We start from the raw sequence: 16377 nt of genomic DNA, 5'->3' as shown, positions 1-16377 counted from the left end.
GCCCTGTCAATCAAGACTCGGAGGGCGGTGACAGAGGTGGGAGAACGGAGCCTCTAGGAGCAGGAGTAACGCTAATTTGCGTATTTTAAAAGTTACAATTAGGCCTCATGCACACGAACGTTGTGTGCATCCGCGGCCGTTCAGTTTTCTTTTTTTTTTTTTTTTTTTTCCATGGACCCATTGACTTTCAACGGGTCAGTGGAAAAATAGGAAAATGCTCAGTTTGGCATCCGCATCCGTGTTTCCAGTCCGTGAAAAAAATAAGACCTGTCCTATTTTTTTTCACGGACCCATTCAAGTCAATGGGTCAGTAAAAAATCACGGCTGCACACAAGATTGTCATCCGTGTCCGTTTTTTCCTATCATTTCAATGGCAAACTTGACTTAGCTTTTTTTTGTTAATTTTTCATGTCTGTGGATGCTTCAAAAATCAAGGAAGACCCATGGAAGAAAAAACGGACATGGATCACGGAACAACGGAAACCGTTTTTGCGGACCGCAAAAAAAAACTTCCGTGTGCATGAGGCCTTATGGCCTTAACGGGATAAAACTAGTTATAGGCTCGTTAGGTTCAGCTGATATCAGCCAGTTTAATTTAGGTATTTCTGGTGACAAACACTTTAAGGACTTGTTCACATTCTGCGTTGCTGTCAAAGCAGCAGCAAAGTGGGGGGGGAAAATGGCTGTTTAATCCCTACTTGTTTGCATGCCTTTGGCCTCTTTCACATGTGGGTGAATCGCGGACGTGTGCTGTCCGTGGTCTCGCGCATCCACGGACTCTTATCTGAGTTATCACACATCAGCGGTTTGCCATGGACCGTCTATCCTTTTGTCCGGGATTAGGGTTGATCTAAACTGCTGTAAAGTAGAACTGGCTTAGTTGTCCATAGCAACCAATCAGATTCCACCCTTCATTTTCCAAAGGAGCTCTGAAACGTGAAAGGTGGAATCTGATTGGCTGCTAGGGGCAACTAAGCCAGTTTTCCTTTACAGCAGTTTTGATAAACCTCCCCCTAGGTGTCTGTGAAAACCACGGACACGACACTGGTGCCGTTTTACGTTTGGTCAAGAAGATGCTCTGAAAAGAAATTTTCATCCAAACACAGATCCTTCGTGGATGAACCACCTCTTGTCACGGCTGTCATCACGGACCCAGACATGTAAACGCAATCTTATTCTGAGCCTCCTGCGCCCTGTTTGTCTCTGGTTTTAATTTTTTTGACCGGAGAAAAACATTGCGGATACGCGTGCTAGTGCGTCAGCCGCCCCCAAATTACATGGATCCCCAGGCTGGGAGAGGTGCTTGTGTTTTGTGATCTGTGTCCAAAAATCAATTTTTTTTTTTCCCACGCCTGTCATGTGATCGCACCCGGTATTCATGATGTCTCGGTGTCTCATGACCATTGTCGGTGTGTAGTCTTAGCCTAAGGCTACATGCACACGACCGTATTTTGTTTCAGTGTCCGATCCGTTTTTTTGCGGATAGGATGCGGACCCATCCATTTCAATGGGTCCGCAAAAAACAAGGACAGCACACAGTGTGCTGTCCGCATCAGTATGTCAGTTCCGTTGCTCCGCTAAAAAAATAGTGCATGTCCTATTTTTTTTCTAGTTTGCAGACAAGTATAGGCATTATTACAATGGATCCGCAAAAAAAATGGATGCCATACGGAATGTCATCCGTTTTTTTTGCGGAACCACAATTTGCGGACCGCAAAACACACACGGTCGTGTGCATGTAGCCTAAAGGGTTTCTCGGGGGAGACACTGACGGCACATCGAAGAGATGCTATGCGGGGAGGACACAGATCTCATAGGGCCCCCGTAGCTTAGTATGGGCCCCTCTGACCCCCCCCTCCAACTTCCCAGTGTAGGTGTATCAATCGTTCTCGGGTAGTGCAACCTCCTGGATTTCATGATCTGTTTCATTAAAGGGGTTTTGGACCCTTTTTTTGCTTCATGTGACCATTTCACATGCCGCAAGGGGAGCGGGTCACCGCTGTGTCGGCGTCAAAGCGGAAGTTTATGTCCTGGGAGTGCAGCAGAGGTTGTGGCACCAGGAAGCAGGTAACTAAGCTTTTATTCGCAGGTCCAACCAAGGGGTGCATAACCTTTTTTTAAGCTGGAAAAATGAAAAAATAAATAAGGTCGCTCTCAGCCTCGCCCACTTGTGTTGTAAAAAGTGGAACTGGTGCCCCAGAAATATGGCTCTCCCATGTACAGCAGGGGATTAGAGGTTGGGCCCCTAGTGGCGGTACTACCTGTACTGACCTGATGGTCGCAGTTCTCGCCGCGCGTCAGTCGGCAAGGCTGGCTTCACATCACCGTTTCTGAAGAACTGGAAAAAAAAAAATACAGATCCTGAGCATCAGTTAGGCACATTTGGCATCTGTTTTTAGGGTACCTTCACACTAGCGTTATTCTTCTCCGGTATTGAGTTCCGTTCTAGGAGCTCAATACCGGGGGGAAAAAAACGCTTCCGTTTCATCCTAATGCATTCTGAATGGAGAGCAATCCGTTCAGAATGTCTTCAGTTGAGTCCTGAAGACTTGCCGGATCCCGCATTAATTTCCATTGAAATGTATTAATGCCGGATCCCCGGTACCAAGTGTTCCAGAAAACCGAATCCAGTTTCCCGGTCTGCGCATGCGCAGACCTTTAAAAATGCGAACAAAATAAATACCGGCTCCGTTTTTCCAGATGACACCGGAGAGATGGATCCGGCATTTCAATGCATTTGTCAGACGGATCCGCATCCGGATCAGTCTACAAATGATATCCGTTTGCATACGAGTTTCCGGATCTGGCAGGCAGTTCCAGCGACGGCACTACCTTCCGGATCCTCAGAACGCAAGTGTGAAAGTACCCTTAACCATTTCCATCTGAAATCCGTCTAAAAAAAAAAAAAAACATCTCAGGCGGAAATGGCTAAAACGTGTGCATAACTGATGCTCAGGATTTGTTTTTCTATAGGATCCGATTTTTTTTTTTTTTTTTTTTCTTCAGAAGATTAGAAAAATAAATGGTGATGCGAACTTGGCCCAACATATATACTGAATCTAATCCTAGCAAAAATATGCGCCCACACAGAGCCTATAGCTCTGTAATTCTAGACAAAAGGGACCATAGAGTGCCGCCATACAGGGCTCTGGTATGTGACCCTGGCAATGAAGCTCTGTGGTTTCTTGACTGGTCAGCCTCGTATTTCATGATTTCACAGGGGTCCTGGGCGGATTATCCCTGTACCAGGCTCTGCCAGTCCTATAATCCTGGGTTTATTGGAGGTGGCTGCAGTAACCGTGCCCGGTGCCTGCCGTCCTACGTGTGGAATTACATTTCATAGATATTTATTAGGCTTCCTGGTCAGCGCTGCGCGTAAAGGCCCACCACAAGAAGGTGTGGGGAAATATCCTTATTAAAATATAACTTTTATAGAGTATACATTAAAATACACCAAGGGATGCATCAACATGACATACATACATATAAGGGGTCCGATTAGGTACCCCACCGCTGGTAGAGCAAAGGTAAATAAATTAGGGCTGCAGCTAACGATTATTTGAATAATCGATTAGTTGCCGATTAATTTCTACGATTAATCGAGAAAAACGACAAAATTACAAAACAAAGAGGTTTATATGATCTTACTTGAAAAATTATGTTCAAAGGCCATATTAAAACAAATTGTGGACGACACTATTATGGGGAGGATCTGTGGATGGCACTGTTATGGAGAGGGGGATCTGTGGGTGGCGCCGTTATGGAGAGGGGGATCTGTGGGTGGCGCCGTTATGGAGAGGGGGATCTGTGGGTGGCGCCGTTATGGAGAGGGGGATCTGTGGGTGGCGCCGTTATGGAGAGGGGGATCTGTGGGTGGCGCCGTTATGGGGAGGGGGATCTGTGGGTGGCGCCGTTATGGGAGGGGGATCTGTGGGTGGCGCCGTTATGGGGAGGGGGATCTGTGGGTGGCGCCGTTATGGGGAGGGGGATCTGTGGCGTTGTGGCTGGGCGCCGTTATGGGGAGGGGGATCTGTGGGTGGCGCCGTTATGGGGAGGGGGATCTGTGGGTGGCGCCGTTATGGGGAGGGGGATCTGTGGGTGGCGCCGTTATGGGGAGGGGGATCTGTGGGTGGCGCCGTTATGGGGAGGGGGATCTGTGGGTGGCGCCGTTATGGGGAGGGGGATCTGTGGGTGGCGCCGTTATGGGGAGGGGGATCTGTGGGTGGCGCCGTTATGGGGAGGGGGATCTGTGGGTGGCGCCGTTATGGGGAGGGGGATCTGTGGGTGGCGCCGTTATGGGGAGGGGGATCTGTGGGTGGCGCCGTTATGGGGAGGGGGATCTGTGGGTGGCGCCGTTATGGGGAGGGGGATCTGTGGGTGGCGCCGTTATGGGGAGGGGGATCTGTGGGTGGCGCCGTTATGGGGAGGGGGATCTGTGGGTGGCGCCGTTATGGGGAGGGGGATCTGTGGGTGGCGCCGTTATGGGGAGGGGGATCTGTGGGTGGCGCCGTTATGGGGAGGGGGATCTGTGGGTGGCGCCGTTATGGGGAGGGGGATCTGTGGGTGGCGCCGTTATGGGGAGGGGGATCTGTGGGTGGCGCCGTTATGGGGAGGGGGATCTGTGGGTGGCGCCGTTATGGGGAGGGGGATCTGTGGGTGGCGCCGCTATGGGGAGGGGGGATATGTGCACTGTTATGGAGAGGGGGATATGTGCACTGTTATGGGCATAACAGTGCACAGATCCCTTTCCCCATAGCAGTGCCATAGACAGATCCTCCCTCTCCCCATAACAGCTCCGGCCCCGCTGCTTAGTCGGACTAATCACTGCATCTTTATTTTACCTTTTACAATGACGACGCTCCGGTAACAACTAACAGGCAGAGCGGACGCGGCGTAACGTCACTTACTCACGTGACGCACCTGCTCCGCCCACTTAATGAATGAAGGAGGCGGAGCAGGCGTGTCACATGAGTAAGTGACGTTACGCCGCGTCCGCTCTGCCTGTTAGTTGTTACCGGAGCGTCATTGTAAAAGGTAAAATAAAGATGCAGTGACCGCCCGCATAGCAACGAATCTGCGATTATTCGATGACTGGATTCGTCAACAACGAATCCAGTTATCGATTCTAATCGATTACATTGATTAATCGTTGCAGCCCTAAAATAAATGGACCTGCTGCGCCTGTGTGGACGCAAGCAGTCTTACCCGACCAACCAGGTGGCTAGGATCAGTCTGGCTTTGCTTGTTGCCTGGACCGGACGGTGTCTCGTATTGGCAGGTTGTCAGAAGGAGTCGTGATATTGTACCATGTCTCACCCTTACATAGGGGGGAAGGGGACTGCTCCCATACTGCCTATCTACACAGAGTTCGCTCTAATCAGGGCGCCCCCGTCTGGATACCTGTCCCTAGTTATGGACCTGATCACTAGCACTATTAAAATGCAATTTCTTCAGACCTCCCGACGTGGCACGTTTGTCGTGTCGACTCCTCAGGGGAAGTTGGTACACAGAAAAAAGCAGCATATACCATATGTGACCACAGGTGACAAAAAAGACCATGTAGTCAAATCAATGAAAAGGGGGGTGGGAGAGGCTCTATTATATACAATGAGAGCCAATATGTTGACACCCCTGGTGTTGGAGTGCCAAGCTGCAGGGGGATAGATGTTCCTCTGCTCGTCGGTGTGTGGGATATGGTGGTCCTCACTAAAGGTGATGTCCCTCTAACTTCGGGGGTTCCTCTACATCTACCAGCCACATAGATACATACCTCCATGGGGTTTAAATAGAGCCCATCCGCGCCTCTCTTGGTCGGACCGCCCTGCGATCGTCCACGCCGGCGTCTGACGTCAAGCGCATGCGCTGCACGAAAATACGTCAGAAGCCGGCGCCGACATCACGTGATAGCGGCGGCCAATCAGTCACGGAGAGGCGGTGCGGAGGGAGGGTTGCCTAGGACTAGGAGATCAAGTCAACAGATGGGCAGCCTTATGGAGCGCTTCCTGGTAGATGCGTCCATAGCGATGCTGTGACACAAAATCAGCGCTGCCCCTTACATTATTAGATTTGTCTATCTTCACAAATCGGTGACATCATCACTGAGCAGTGGGCGCAGAACATCCAGGGTGTGCTGTGCAGATCGGGCGTCCTGGGTGTTATGTACTGGATGTGGAGCCACTATGTCACTTGAACAGGTTTGCCTTTGGGCCGCTGAGTGCCCCTTCCTTCCTTTTGGTCTTCACCCTTGTAAAGGGATTAAAGGATCTGGACTCCACTGCATGGGACCCACTAGACTGCTACTGGAGTATTTTCTGTTCAAGTGACTGCTGACCCACAGGGTGCATAACACTGAAGTATCAGGCTGGACTGTAGTCGGAGACGGGCTGAGGTCGTGAAAGGCAGAGTGCGTGCAATCCGCTAAGAATCCAAGGTCGGGATAGGCAGAAAAGTGTCAAAATCCAGGAAATGGGCAGAAGTTGGGACCCGGGCAGACTAACGAGAAATGGCAAACCTTTGCAGGAACTAGTGAACTAGAACCTATTGCTCAGGCAACTTCCCACAGGGAAAGTGGCCATTAATTGGTTGTGGAAGATTAGGGCACATGCTGGCCCTTCTAAAAGCGGGGGCGGCGCGCGGGGCATGTGCCCCAAAGCCAGCAAGAGGCAGTGCCGCCAAAAAAGACCCATTTTAGTGGCCAGGCCCACAAGGATGGAAGAGGAGACTGGCGGGTCTGGGCTGCCGGAATGCTGGTGTGAGCGAGTCAGCGGTGGTGTCCTGGGTGACCTCTTTATTCTAGCTACTAAGTAGATACAATTCTTCCTTGCATTTTGCCCATATTTTACTATGAAGGCTGTGTCGCTAGGTTTTCCTATTATCACATGAAAGGTGATGAATGTACAGTTATTCCAATCCCTGCTGCAGGGCACGCGGCTCATTAGCGGACCTTTTACTTTTAAAGTGTATGGTATTGTAGTTTAGTTCCGTTCACCTGAACACAAATGGTGAGGTGAGCACAAATGTCGTCCTTGGGTCGCGTGCACACCGCTATATTCATCCATGTACTGTACGCATTTTTCTAATGTTTTTCTGTTCTGCAAATTATAGAAGATGTCCTATTCCAGTCCGTTTTGCAGATGAGAATAGCCCTTTCTATTGAAGGCAGTGAGCAAAATAGGGAATGCACACAGAAGGGATCCGTATTCTGCAGATACATTGTTTGAGCACTGAAATACGGGGGCGGTCGTGTGCACAAAGCCTTAGGACTCATGCGCACGAGCGTAGTTTCTTTCGAAAAAAAATAGAACATGTCCTATTGTCGGCATTAGACGAGGATGGGACTGTTCTATCAGGGGCCAGATGTTCCGTTCCTCAAAATACGGAATGCACACGGACATCATCTGTATTTTGCGGACCGCAAAATACCTACGGCCGTTTGCATGAGGCATCACAATTTCAGTACTGCAAGGCAGCACGGATCACCACAGTGCGGTATGTATCTACACCAACGTGCACTGGGTGCCCGAACAGCCTCATCATAGGATGGTAGATGGCGGTGATATGGCCCCGCGGCAGTCCATACCGTACTGGTGCCAGACTCGGGGGTGGCGTCTCTGGATCACACATACACGTCCCTTGTCTTTCTCTCGTTTTCCACTTAGGTGAACTTATTTTTGTTAAGCAAATGACATGGCTGCACGTTCTTTCTGTTTTGACAGACGTTTCTTGCTCCCTGACACTTTACGTAGCCGCTCATTCTATTACTCCTGTCAATATATGCCATGACTAAATGTCTTCAGAGGTATTCCGTTATGCATTCTGTCATAATAGAAGTCTATGGGCTGCAAAACGGATCCGGGGATTGGGGGGAGGCGGGTTCCTCCTTTTAGGCTCAAATAGGAAGCCTGTTAGTTTTTCTAATAATCTGATCACCATTGCTCCAGCGACCTCCCTTTCCAGCTGTTTGAATAGACACATAGCTGTGGTTCACCTGACTAAAACAGGCTGTGGATCCGAGGCTCCGCTCCCGAGTTAAGCCTCATGCAGACGTCCGTGGAACACGGTCCGTGACATACCGGACTGGCATTGCAGGAGCGGACGGCGTCCTTGGTTGCTATGATCCCATGCGCTCCTGCAATGCCAGTCCGGTATCTCACGGACCGTGTTCCACAGACGTCTGCATGAGGCTTTGATACGTTTTCTTAATATGCAAATTAGGCCTTTGGTGCAACTAGGGCGTCAGCATTGTGCTTGTTGCACCCAAACTCTGCTCTTTTATGTGGCCAGCCCCTCTCACTGCTTTGATTGACAGGGCGAGGGAGGGGCTGGCCACAGAAGGGAGCCGAGCTTTGGTGCAACAGGAGCAATGGAGTTGCCCCAAAAGCCTAAATTGCTTATAAAAAAATAAATAAAAAAAAATCACTAAGGAACAGAGCCTCGGATCAACAAAACAAAATCTGCGTTTTAATCAGATTAACACAGATGTGTCTGTGCAAACATTCTGATAGGGAGGTCACTGGTGACAGATTCCCTTTTAAGTTCTGTATGACGGCGTGGTCAAGAAAACCACGTGCAATCCTGAAATGAGTAGTAATTAATAGCACACATAATTGGTATTCGTAGTTGTAATAACCCATACTGTAAAACTTAAAAGGCATCTGTCAGCAGTTTTGTACCCATGACACTGGCTGACCTGTTACATGTGCACTTGGCAGCTGAAGGCATCTGTGTTGGTCCCATGTTCATATGTGCCCGCATTACTGAGAAAAATTAGGTTTTATTATATGCAAATAAGCCTTTAGGAGCAACGAGGGCGTTACCTTTACACCTAGAGGCTCTACTCTTTCTACAACTGCCGCTCCCTCTCCATTTTGACAGGACCAGGCAGTGATAACGTCATTACACCTGACCCTGTCAAAGAGCTGAGGGTGCACCCATTGCAGAGAGCAGAGCCTCTAGGTGTAATGGTAACTCCCCCGTTGCCCATAGAGGCTCATTTGCATATATTAATACTTCATTTTTCTCAGCAATGCGGGCACATATGAACAGGAGACCAACACAGATGCCTTCAGCTGCCAAGCGCACATGTAACAGGTCAGCCAGTGTCATAGGAACAAAACTGCTGACAGATGCCCTTAACATGATTTTTTTTATTTTTTATCCAGTAAAGTCAGACTTCTCTGGGTTCTCGTCACCGTGCCTCGTAAAGTGACCCAAAATCTTTCTAAAATGCTGACATACAAACAAATTATGTAAAAAGATAACCTCAGAAGTACAACCTGACCTGGAAAAACAAACTCTCATATGACTATAACGAAAATTAAATTGTGTTTCTTGGATGATTGCGCGGGGGAAGCATAGTCAACACAACACTCAACATGGCCTTAAAGCGAATCTGTCACGTCCCCCAGGCCCTATTAAAAACAGTACCGTATGACTGCTGCCGCTGACAGTAGATCTCTCACCTGTATGAGGAGACCTCTGCTCCCACGCTGTGCACCTGTAGACAGTACACTGGTGGGACTAATGAGCGTGTACTTAATGGATTGGACTCAATGAGAAGTCCTCTCGATGTATTCCAGCAGTGGGTGCTCGGGCAAGCGGGGACAGGGTTGAGTATGGAGGCACAAGATGGCGGTTTAATCATGGGCAGCAGTACTGATCTTAAAGGGATGGTTCACCCATGGGTACGTCTTCGGCAGACCCACGGTGGGGGATAGCCCTTATCTGATCCCTGCCACTGGCTTCCAGCTCCATTGCTTCCCCGGCTGCAGGTCTCCCTGTGTCTGCATCCAGTTTGATGCGGGTCACGTGGCTGCTGTGTCCAGTCATTGGCTGCATCAGCCACGTGTCCCGTGTCAAACTGGATGTTGTAAGGAAAGTGATGGAACTGGAACGTAGCAGCGGAGATCCAGTAGATTCCGGCATAGCCGTAGCCTTAGTGGCGGCACTGTTAATTTAGCTAGAATCGCTGTAATATTGGGTTTCTTGGTCTCTTGCCGTTCTGCACTTGGATGTTTGCTAATTTTTTTTTTTTTTTTTTCTGCCTTTAGAGTTCTGTCCAGATGATGTTCGAGGAGAATATCTCCCTTCAGCCCAATGTGCACATCAGCCAGGTGTCGTGTACACAGCGCTCTGACAGCAGCATGGTAAGCATGTGTAAATGCCTCAAAAAGCACCCGACTTGATTAGCTTTATTTTTTAGGTGTTTTATAGTACAGATGTTTGCTGCAACTGACCTTTTCTTAGTGAGGTATTTGGTATGCCTTTTAAAAGGCATTGGTTTCAATTTAAAAAAAATATATAAATTTAAAGCCACACATATTGCACATGTTTTGCAAAAAACAATGGAGGTCCATGGGAGAAAAACGCCACACAATGCTAGAAAAACTGAAACCCGGAGCATGCTGCAGTTTGAAAAAACACAATTGAGACAAAAAATACTTTGGAAATAATAGCACTACCAGAAAAACGCCTGTTTGTCCTGCATTTAACCCCTTCCCGCTGTGTGACATAGTTTACGTGCTGGCACGTGACGCTCTGTACAGGGACTCAGGAGCTGCGTAATACGTAACTCCAATCCCGACAGTTTAATGCCTCAGATGCTGTGGTCAGTAGCGATTGCAGCATCTGAATAGAGGCTAAAGTAATAGTTGGGTGCCAAGTACTTGTTATGGCAGCCACGAGTCTTCTGAAGAGCTGGCGTTTCATAGTCACTTGTTTTACTTGCCTTTTTTGTTCAGGCTAATTTTTCCTGACCAGGCTGCAATTTGAAAACACTGTAGGAGCAAAAAATGCAAGGAAACTGTCTTAATATGTTCCTACAAGAAAGCACAGTATTTGTAGGGTGTATCCTAATTTCCTCTTGGCCAACCTGTAACATTGGCTGCAGCTAGTGATGAGCAAAGAACTGCGCTCCCGATCACCATTGTTGGCCTCCGCTGAGACTACACTACGATGGCCGCCATTATTATCACGGTAAGTAGCAGCGCACGCACAAATGTATTTCACCCGGATTTGTTAAAGAGGACTGTCCCCGCTCCTGACATGCCTATTTTAATAGATGCGTGCATTCCCCATGTAATAACAATTCTGAAGCATCTATTCCTATGTCTGTATGTTGTGCCATGTCTTTTTATTATTTCTACTAGAAGTAATGAATGAATTGCTAGCAGTCTGCAGTAAGGGTACAGAGGGGAGGTAACCAGTTGGGGGGTGTACCTGCACAGTCTGAAAATGGCAGCACTGATTGGATAGAGTCTGTGCAGGAACACGCCCCCAACTGGTTACCTCCCCTCTGTACCCTTACTGCAGACTGCTAGCAATTCATTCATAACTTCTAGTAGACATAAAGGAATGACACAATATACAGTCATAAGAATAAATGTTCCAGAATTATTACATGGGGACTGCAGGTAGCTATTAAGTCAGGAGTGAAGAAGGGTCCTCTTTAATGATTGCGGCACACTTGACAGATTTGTTATGTAATACATTTATGCAGGCGCTGCTACTTAGAGTTAAGGCGTATGAATGACACTAATAGTTTCTCATCCGTTCATTTTAGCTTAGTGTCTGTAGGAGGCAGACCTCCCTGTGTTGCAGGTCTGCTGATTTTTAGATTATTAAATTAATTATTTTTATTTATTTTTTTCTTGTGGGGGTTTGAGGCAGTCCTAGCTGCCTGCACTCCCACCCGGGAGACCAGGGGGTCCCCAAGCCCACTGCACCTTCCCGATCTCCAGAAGCAAAGGAGGACCAGAGGTTTCTGAAGCCGCTGCCTCCTGCCAGCCTTCGGATCACCACGGCCACCCACCACAATTCCCCCTCTATTTCCGGTGAAGCATCCCTCCCCAAGGGGCCGCACACCGAAGGTGGAGGGATACTGACTGGGTAAGCGCTGCCTCTCCTTCCTTCAGGGTTTAACCTACCCTCCTCCTCCTTCCGGTCATTACAGGGGGCTCATGTCAGAGACCTGGCCCCAAAGCAGGCTGTCACTTCTGTGCGCCATTTTGATTGTGCGTAGTGTCAGATCCCCTACTGCCCAGCCTATGGTAGAGCCGGAGTGGGCGCGTTCCCTGTCAAGGATTGTACAGGACGTCTCGCATACCAACAAAGCTTTTGTGGAATTATTGGAGCGTTTGTCGACAAGGCAGTCTTCTGACCAGTCCGACTCTGGGGATCCTGGGGCTCATTCCCATCGCGGCCATCCCGCTAAACGGGCCAGACCATCCTCCTCAAAAGGGTCTGCATCTCCCGTTTCCCATGCCTCTCAGCCTCGTACCAGAGTCTCACTGCGACGTGTCCTCTGTGGAAGAGGCATGTTCCGAGGAGAATTTGTCAGATGAGGATTTTCTCTCCTGACGGTCAGTCCATGGTGGACAATCTTATTACAGCAGTTAGAGTCCTTACAGGTTGAGGACCCCACACCCTCATCGACCGGCTCAGGTTTTTCTTTTAGGAGGTCCCGTCACTCGCACAAATGTTTCCCCAACCACCAGGATTTTTATTCCTCTTTCCAAGGAGAAGGAGTGGAATTTCCCTTGCCAAAACTTAAGTCCTTTTTCCACTTCCAGAGGATTTGACTAAGAAATGGTTGTCCGCACCTATAGTGGACCCGCCAGTTTCCCTCTTGGCTAAACATACTACCTTGCCAATGGCAGATGGGGCTTCTTTCTCTGATATCAGGGATAAGAAATTGGAAGCTTTTTCAAAATCTATTTTATTTTAATAGCAGTGGGCACAGCACTGCAACTGGTTTTTGCCTCTACATGGGGAAGTGGGCAAATTTACGTCAGGGTCTCTCCTTGGGGGGGTCCCCTTTGGGGAACTGGCCGATATTGCTCTGCAGCTCTCCCATGCCAGTGCGTATATTTGTGAAGCCTCTCTGGACACGGCCAGGCTTATGGCCCACTCGTCAGCCGTGTTGGTGGCTATTTGCCGGACCCTATGGCTCTCCTGCTCTGCCAGACTTGGCTCTCATGGCCTCCGGTTTCGACCACAAGGTCGAGAAATTAGTTGCGCGGTTCAGGGATCCAATGGTACTGACGTACGACGCCCTAGTGATTCCATGGAGTCAGTTCACGTTTCCTTAGGCCGAATGCACACGGCCGTGGAACACGACTGTGCGGTCTGTGGTATCCCGGCCTGGCATCCTGCCGACAGCAGGAGCGCACAACCTCATTGGTTGCTATGACGCCGTGCGCTTCATGCTGCCACTGCACTACAGTAATATACTCATATGATCTATATTACTGTAGTGCGGCAGCATGAAGCGCACGGCGTCATAGCAACCAATGACTCCGTGCGCTCCTGCTGTCAGCAGGAATCCAGGCCGGGATACTACGGACCGCTCACGGCCGTGTTCCACGGTCGTGTGCATTCTGCCTTAAATGTTCCCCCCTCTTACGCTCATTCCACATCTCCTCTGGAAGATCGGGTCTGAAGGTCTGCCCGTCATTCTCGTGGCCCCCAATTGGCCACGCCGGGTGTGGCACACATCTCTAGTCACCCTCCTCGCTGACTAATCATGGCTTCTTCCTCTTCGGGAGAACCTCTTGTCACAGGGTCCGATCTTCCACACAAATTTAGGGTTGCTACATTTTAACGGCATGGCTGTTGAAGCCACTGTACTGAGGGCTCGGGGTTTCTCAGATGCTGTGGGTCCAGACCATGATTCGTGCCAGAAAGCCGTCATCTTCCCGAATCTACCACCTGACCTGGAAGTCGTACTTTATTTGGTGCGAGCGTCACCAGCTGTCTCCCATTCGTTCCTCTTTGCCGCGACTAGTCTTTCCTGCAGTCGGGCATGGACTTGGGGCTGGCTCTCAGCTCCCTCAAAGGGCACGTTTCAGCTCTCTCCATTCTTTTTCAGCGGAACTTGGCTTTGCTTTCTGCGGTTCTGACTTTTCTGCAGGGGGTTGCACATGCTGCGCCCCCTTTCCGTCCTTTGATGAATCCTTGGGATCTTAATCTAGTGCTCAGCACTCTCTAGTCTTCTCCGTTTTGAACCTTTGCAGCAGGTGTCTCTTCGCCTCCTGTCCTACGAGGTGGCCTTTTTGGTGGCAATTGCTTCTATCCGTAGGGTGTCGGATCTTGCAGCTCTTTCCTGTCGGTCGTCTTTCTTGATCCTCCATCAGGACAAGGTAGTCCTTTGCCCTGTTCAGTCCTTCCTTCCGAATGTTGTCTGCATTCCATCTCAATGAAGAGATCATTCTCCCTTAATTTTGTCCTGACCCATCTCATTCTTGTGAGCAGTCGCTCCACACGCTGGATTTGGTACGAGCCTTTTGCATCCATCTGTCCCAGACATCATCTTTCCGGCGGACAGATTCCCTGTTAGTCATTCCAGAGGGGCTCAGACGAGGGCTAGGTGCGTCTAAAACCTCAATTTCCCGATGGATACGTTTGGCTGTTGTGGAAGCGTACTGCGTGACTTGGTCCCTCCCTTCCTGGTTACTGCTCATTCTGCTCGGGCAGTGGGGGCCTCTTGGGCGGTGCATCATGGGGCTTTGGCCCTGCAGGTATGCAAGGCGGCTACCTGGTCGTCTTTGTATACTTTTTCCAAGTTTTACAGGATACACACCTTTTGCGTCTTCTGACGCTTCTCTGGGGTGTAGAGTTTTGCAGACAGCGGTTCTCTAATTGGCTGGGGGGGGGTTGTTTAGGCCCACCCTTGGGACTGCTCTGTAACATCCCATGGTCAAGCCTGTGTCCCCCAATGACACGTGTGAGGACTCGATTTTTGTACTTTCCGTGAAATCTGTTTCTCTTCCGTTCATTGGGGGACACGGCTCCCACCCGTTCAGATATTATTATATATATTTTTTTTTCTCGCCTGCAGATTTTACGGTAAGTACAAAAATCTAGTTTTTAGCTAGATAATAGCGGCCATCTTGGTGCAGTCCTCGGCGAAGCTCATACAATATAATACATATACGGTGATCAGGAACTCTGTTATTGGTCTAAACTAATCGGGTTCGTCCAAAGCAGGAGAAATCCGATTCGATCATGACTAGCTGCAATTTTAATTTTTTTTTATGCTCCAGAAAAATCAAGATTTAAATGAGTTTGGGGGGTGAAAAAAATGTAGTATAACACCACCATCAGGCTGGTATCACAACTACGTCTATTTTGTTTTTACAAGCCAAGAAAACTGCAAGAAATAAAATGCAGCGCCCATGCGGTAGGTAGCTGTGTAAATGCGCTGCCAGCTCGTAGATATGCTGTCGGTGTAACACATGTGCACACATGGCCGTCTCATGTGGGACACTGGAGGTAATGTGCTTCGCTCTGATGGAGTTGAGGCAATCTCTGAAGTAAAAGTATAAGGGTGCATTCACACGACCGTATTTTTGGCTCTGCATCCGTTCCGCAATTTTGCAGAACGGGTGCGGACGTATTCATTTCAATGGGGCCGCAAAAGATCCGTTCCGCGGCCCCACAAAATAGAGCATATCCTATTATTGTCCGCAATCGCGGACAAGAATAGGCATTTCTATCATGGGGCCGGCTACATTTACACGGCCGGTATCAGTGTTTTGCGGATCCGCAAAACACATACGGTCGTGTGAATGTAGCCTTAGGGCTATCCATGGGATAGGCGAAGATTGCCAGAATAAAGTCACCAGCCTCCTGTTCAGAAGGGTTTGAATGGTCATGCGTGCACCATATCCTCCTATGTCTGAGTCTGCCGGGAGCTTGTGGTTTCATGATTTGCTGCTCTTCTATTGCAGGTATACCTTTGCTGTCTCTCGGCTGACACCGTGCGCTTTCCAGTGTCTGTCACGCAAGAGTCCCCCGCTGCCGTATCCTGTGATACCTACCAGGTCTCCTTAACTATACAGAGGGCAAAGGTGATGCTTCTAGTTATACCTCTTCTATAGAAATGACTAGGCACACTCCTTTCAGCAAGCTCGTAGCCGCTCTTTCCTTCCCTGAGCCGTACAGGTCACAGATCTGGTCCTCCAAAAACTCAAAGAACATAATCCAGCATTGCGACGGCTCATTAAAACGAGAATCTGTCAGCAGATTTGTAGCTATGACACTGGCTGACCTGTTACATGTGCACTTGGCAGCTAAAGGGATCTGTGTTGGTCCCATGTTCACATGTGCCCGCATTGCTGAGAAACATAATGTTTTAATATATTCAGATGAGCCTCTAGGAGCAACGGGGGCGTTACCATTACACCTAGAGGCTCTGCTCTGTCTGCAACTGCTGCGCCCTCTCCTCTTTGACAGTTGCATAGAAGTCGGAGCCTCTAAGTGTAATGGCAACGCCCCTATTGCTCCTAGAGGCTCACTTGCATATCATATGAACATGGGAAGCCTATTGGTATATTTCTGGATTTTTGGGAAGAAACCAGAGCACCTGGAGCAAGCACA

At 49.1% G+C, this 16377-nt stretch overlaps 1 protein-coding gene across 3 annotated transcripts in view; it reads left to right on the top strand.

Annotated features, from left to right (window-relative positions):
• The window catches only part of C2CD2L (C2CD2 like), a 33507-nt gene that overhangs the window by 2108 nt on the left and 15022 nt on the right, over positions 1–16377 (top strand). For all 3 annotated transcript variants that reach the window (XR_006387942.1, XM_044282355.1, XM_044282354.1), the window contains exons 2-3: positions 10050–10145; positions 15729–15848. Coding sequence is in view for 2 of the 3 variants with exons in the window: in XM_044282355.1 (XP_044138290.1) it covers positions 10050–10145; positions 15729–15848 (216 nt within the window). In the remaining variant the exon portion in view is untranslated. The remainder of the gene's footprint in view (positions 1–10049; positions 10146–15728; positions 15849–16377) is intronic.

This window comes from Bufo gargarizans, chromosome 2 (assembly GCF_014858855.1).
Source record: "Bufo gargarizans isolate SCDJY-AF-19 chromosome 2, ASM1485885v1, whole genome shotgun sequence".
In the NCBI taxonomy this organism is placed as follows: domain Eukaryota; kingdom Metazoa; phylum Chordata; class Amphibia; order Anura; family Bufonidae; genus Bufo; species Bufo gargarizans.
Note: the sequence above shows the minus strand (reverse complement) of the source record. Positions and strands in the feature narration are given on the sequence as shown.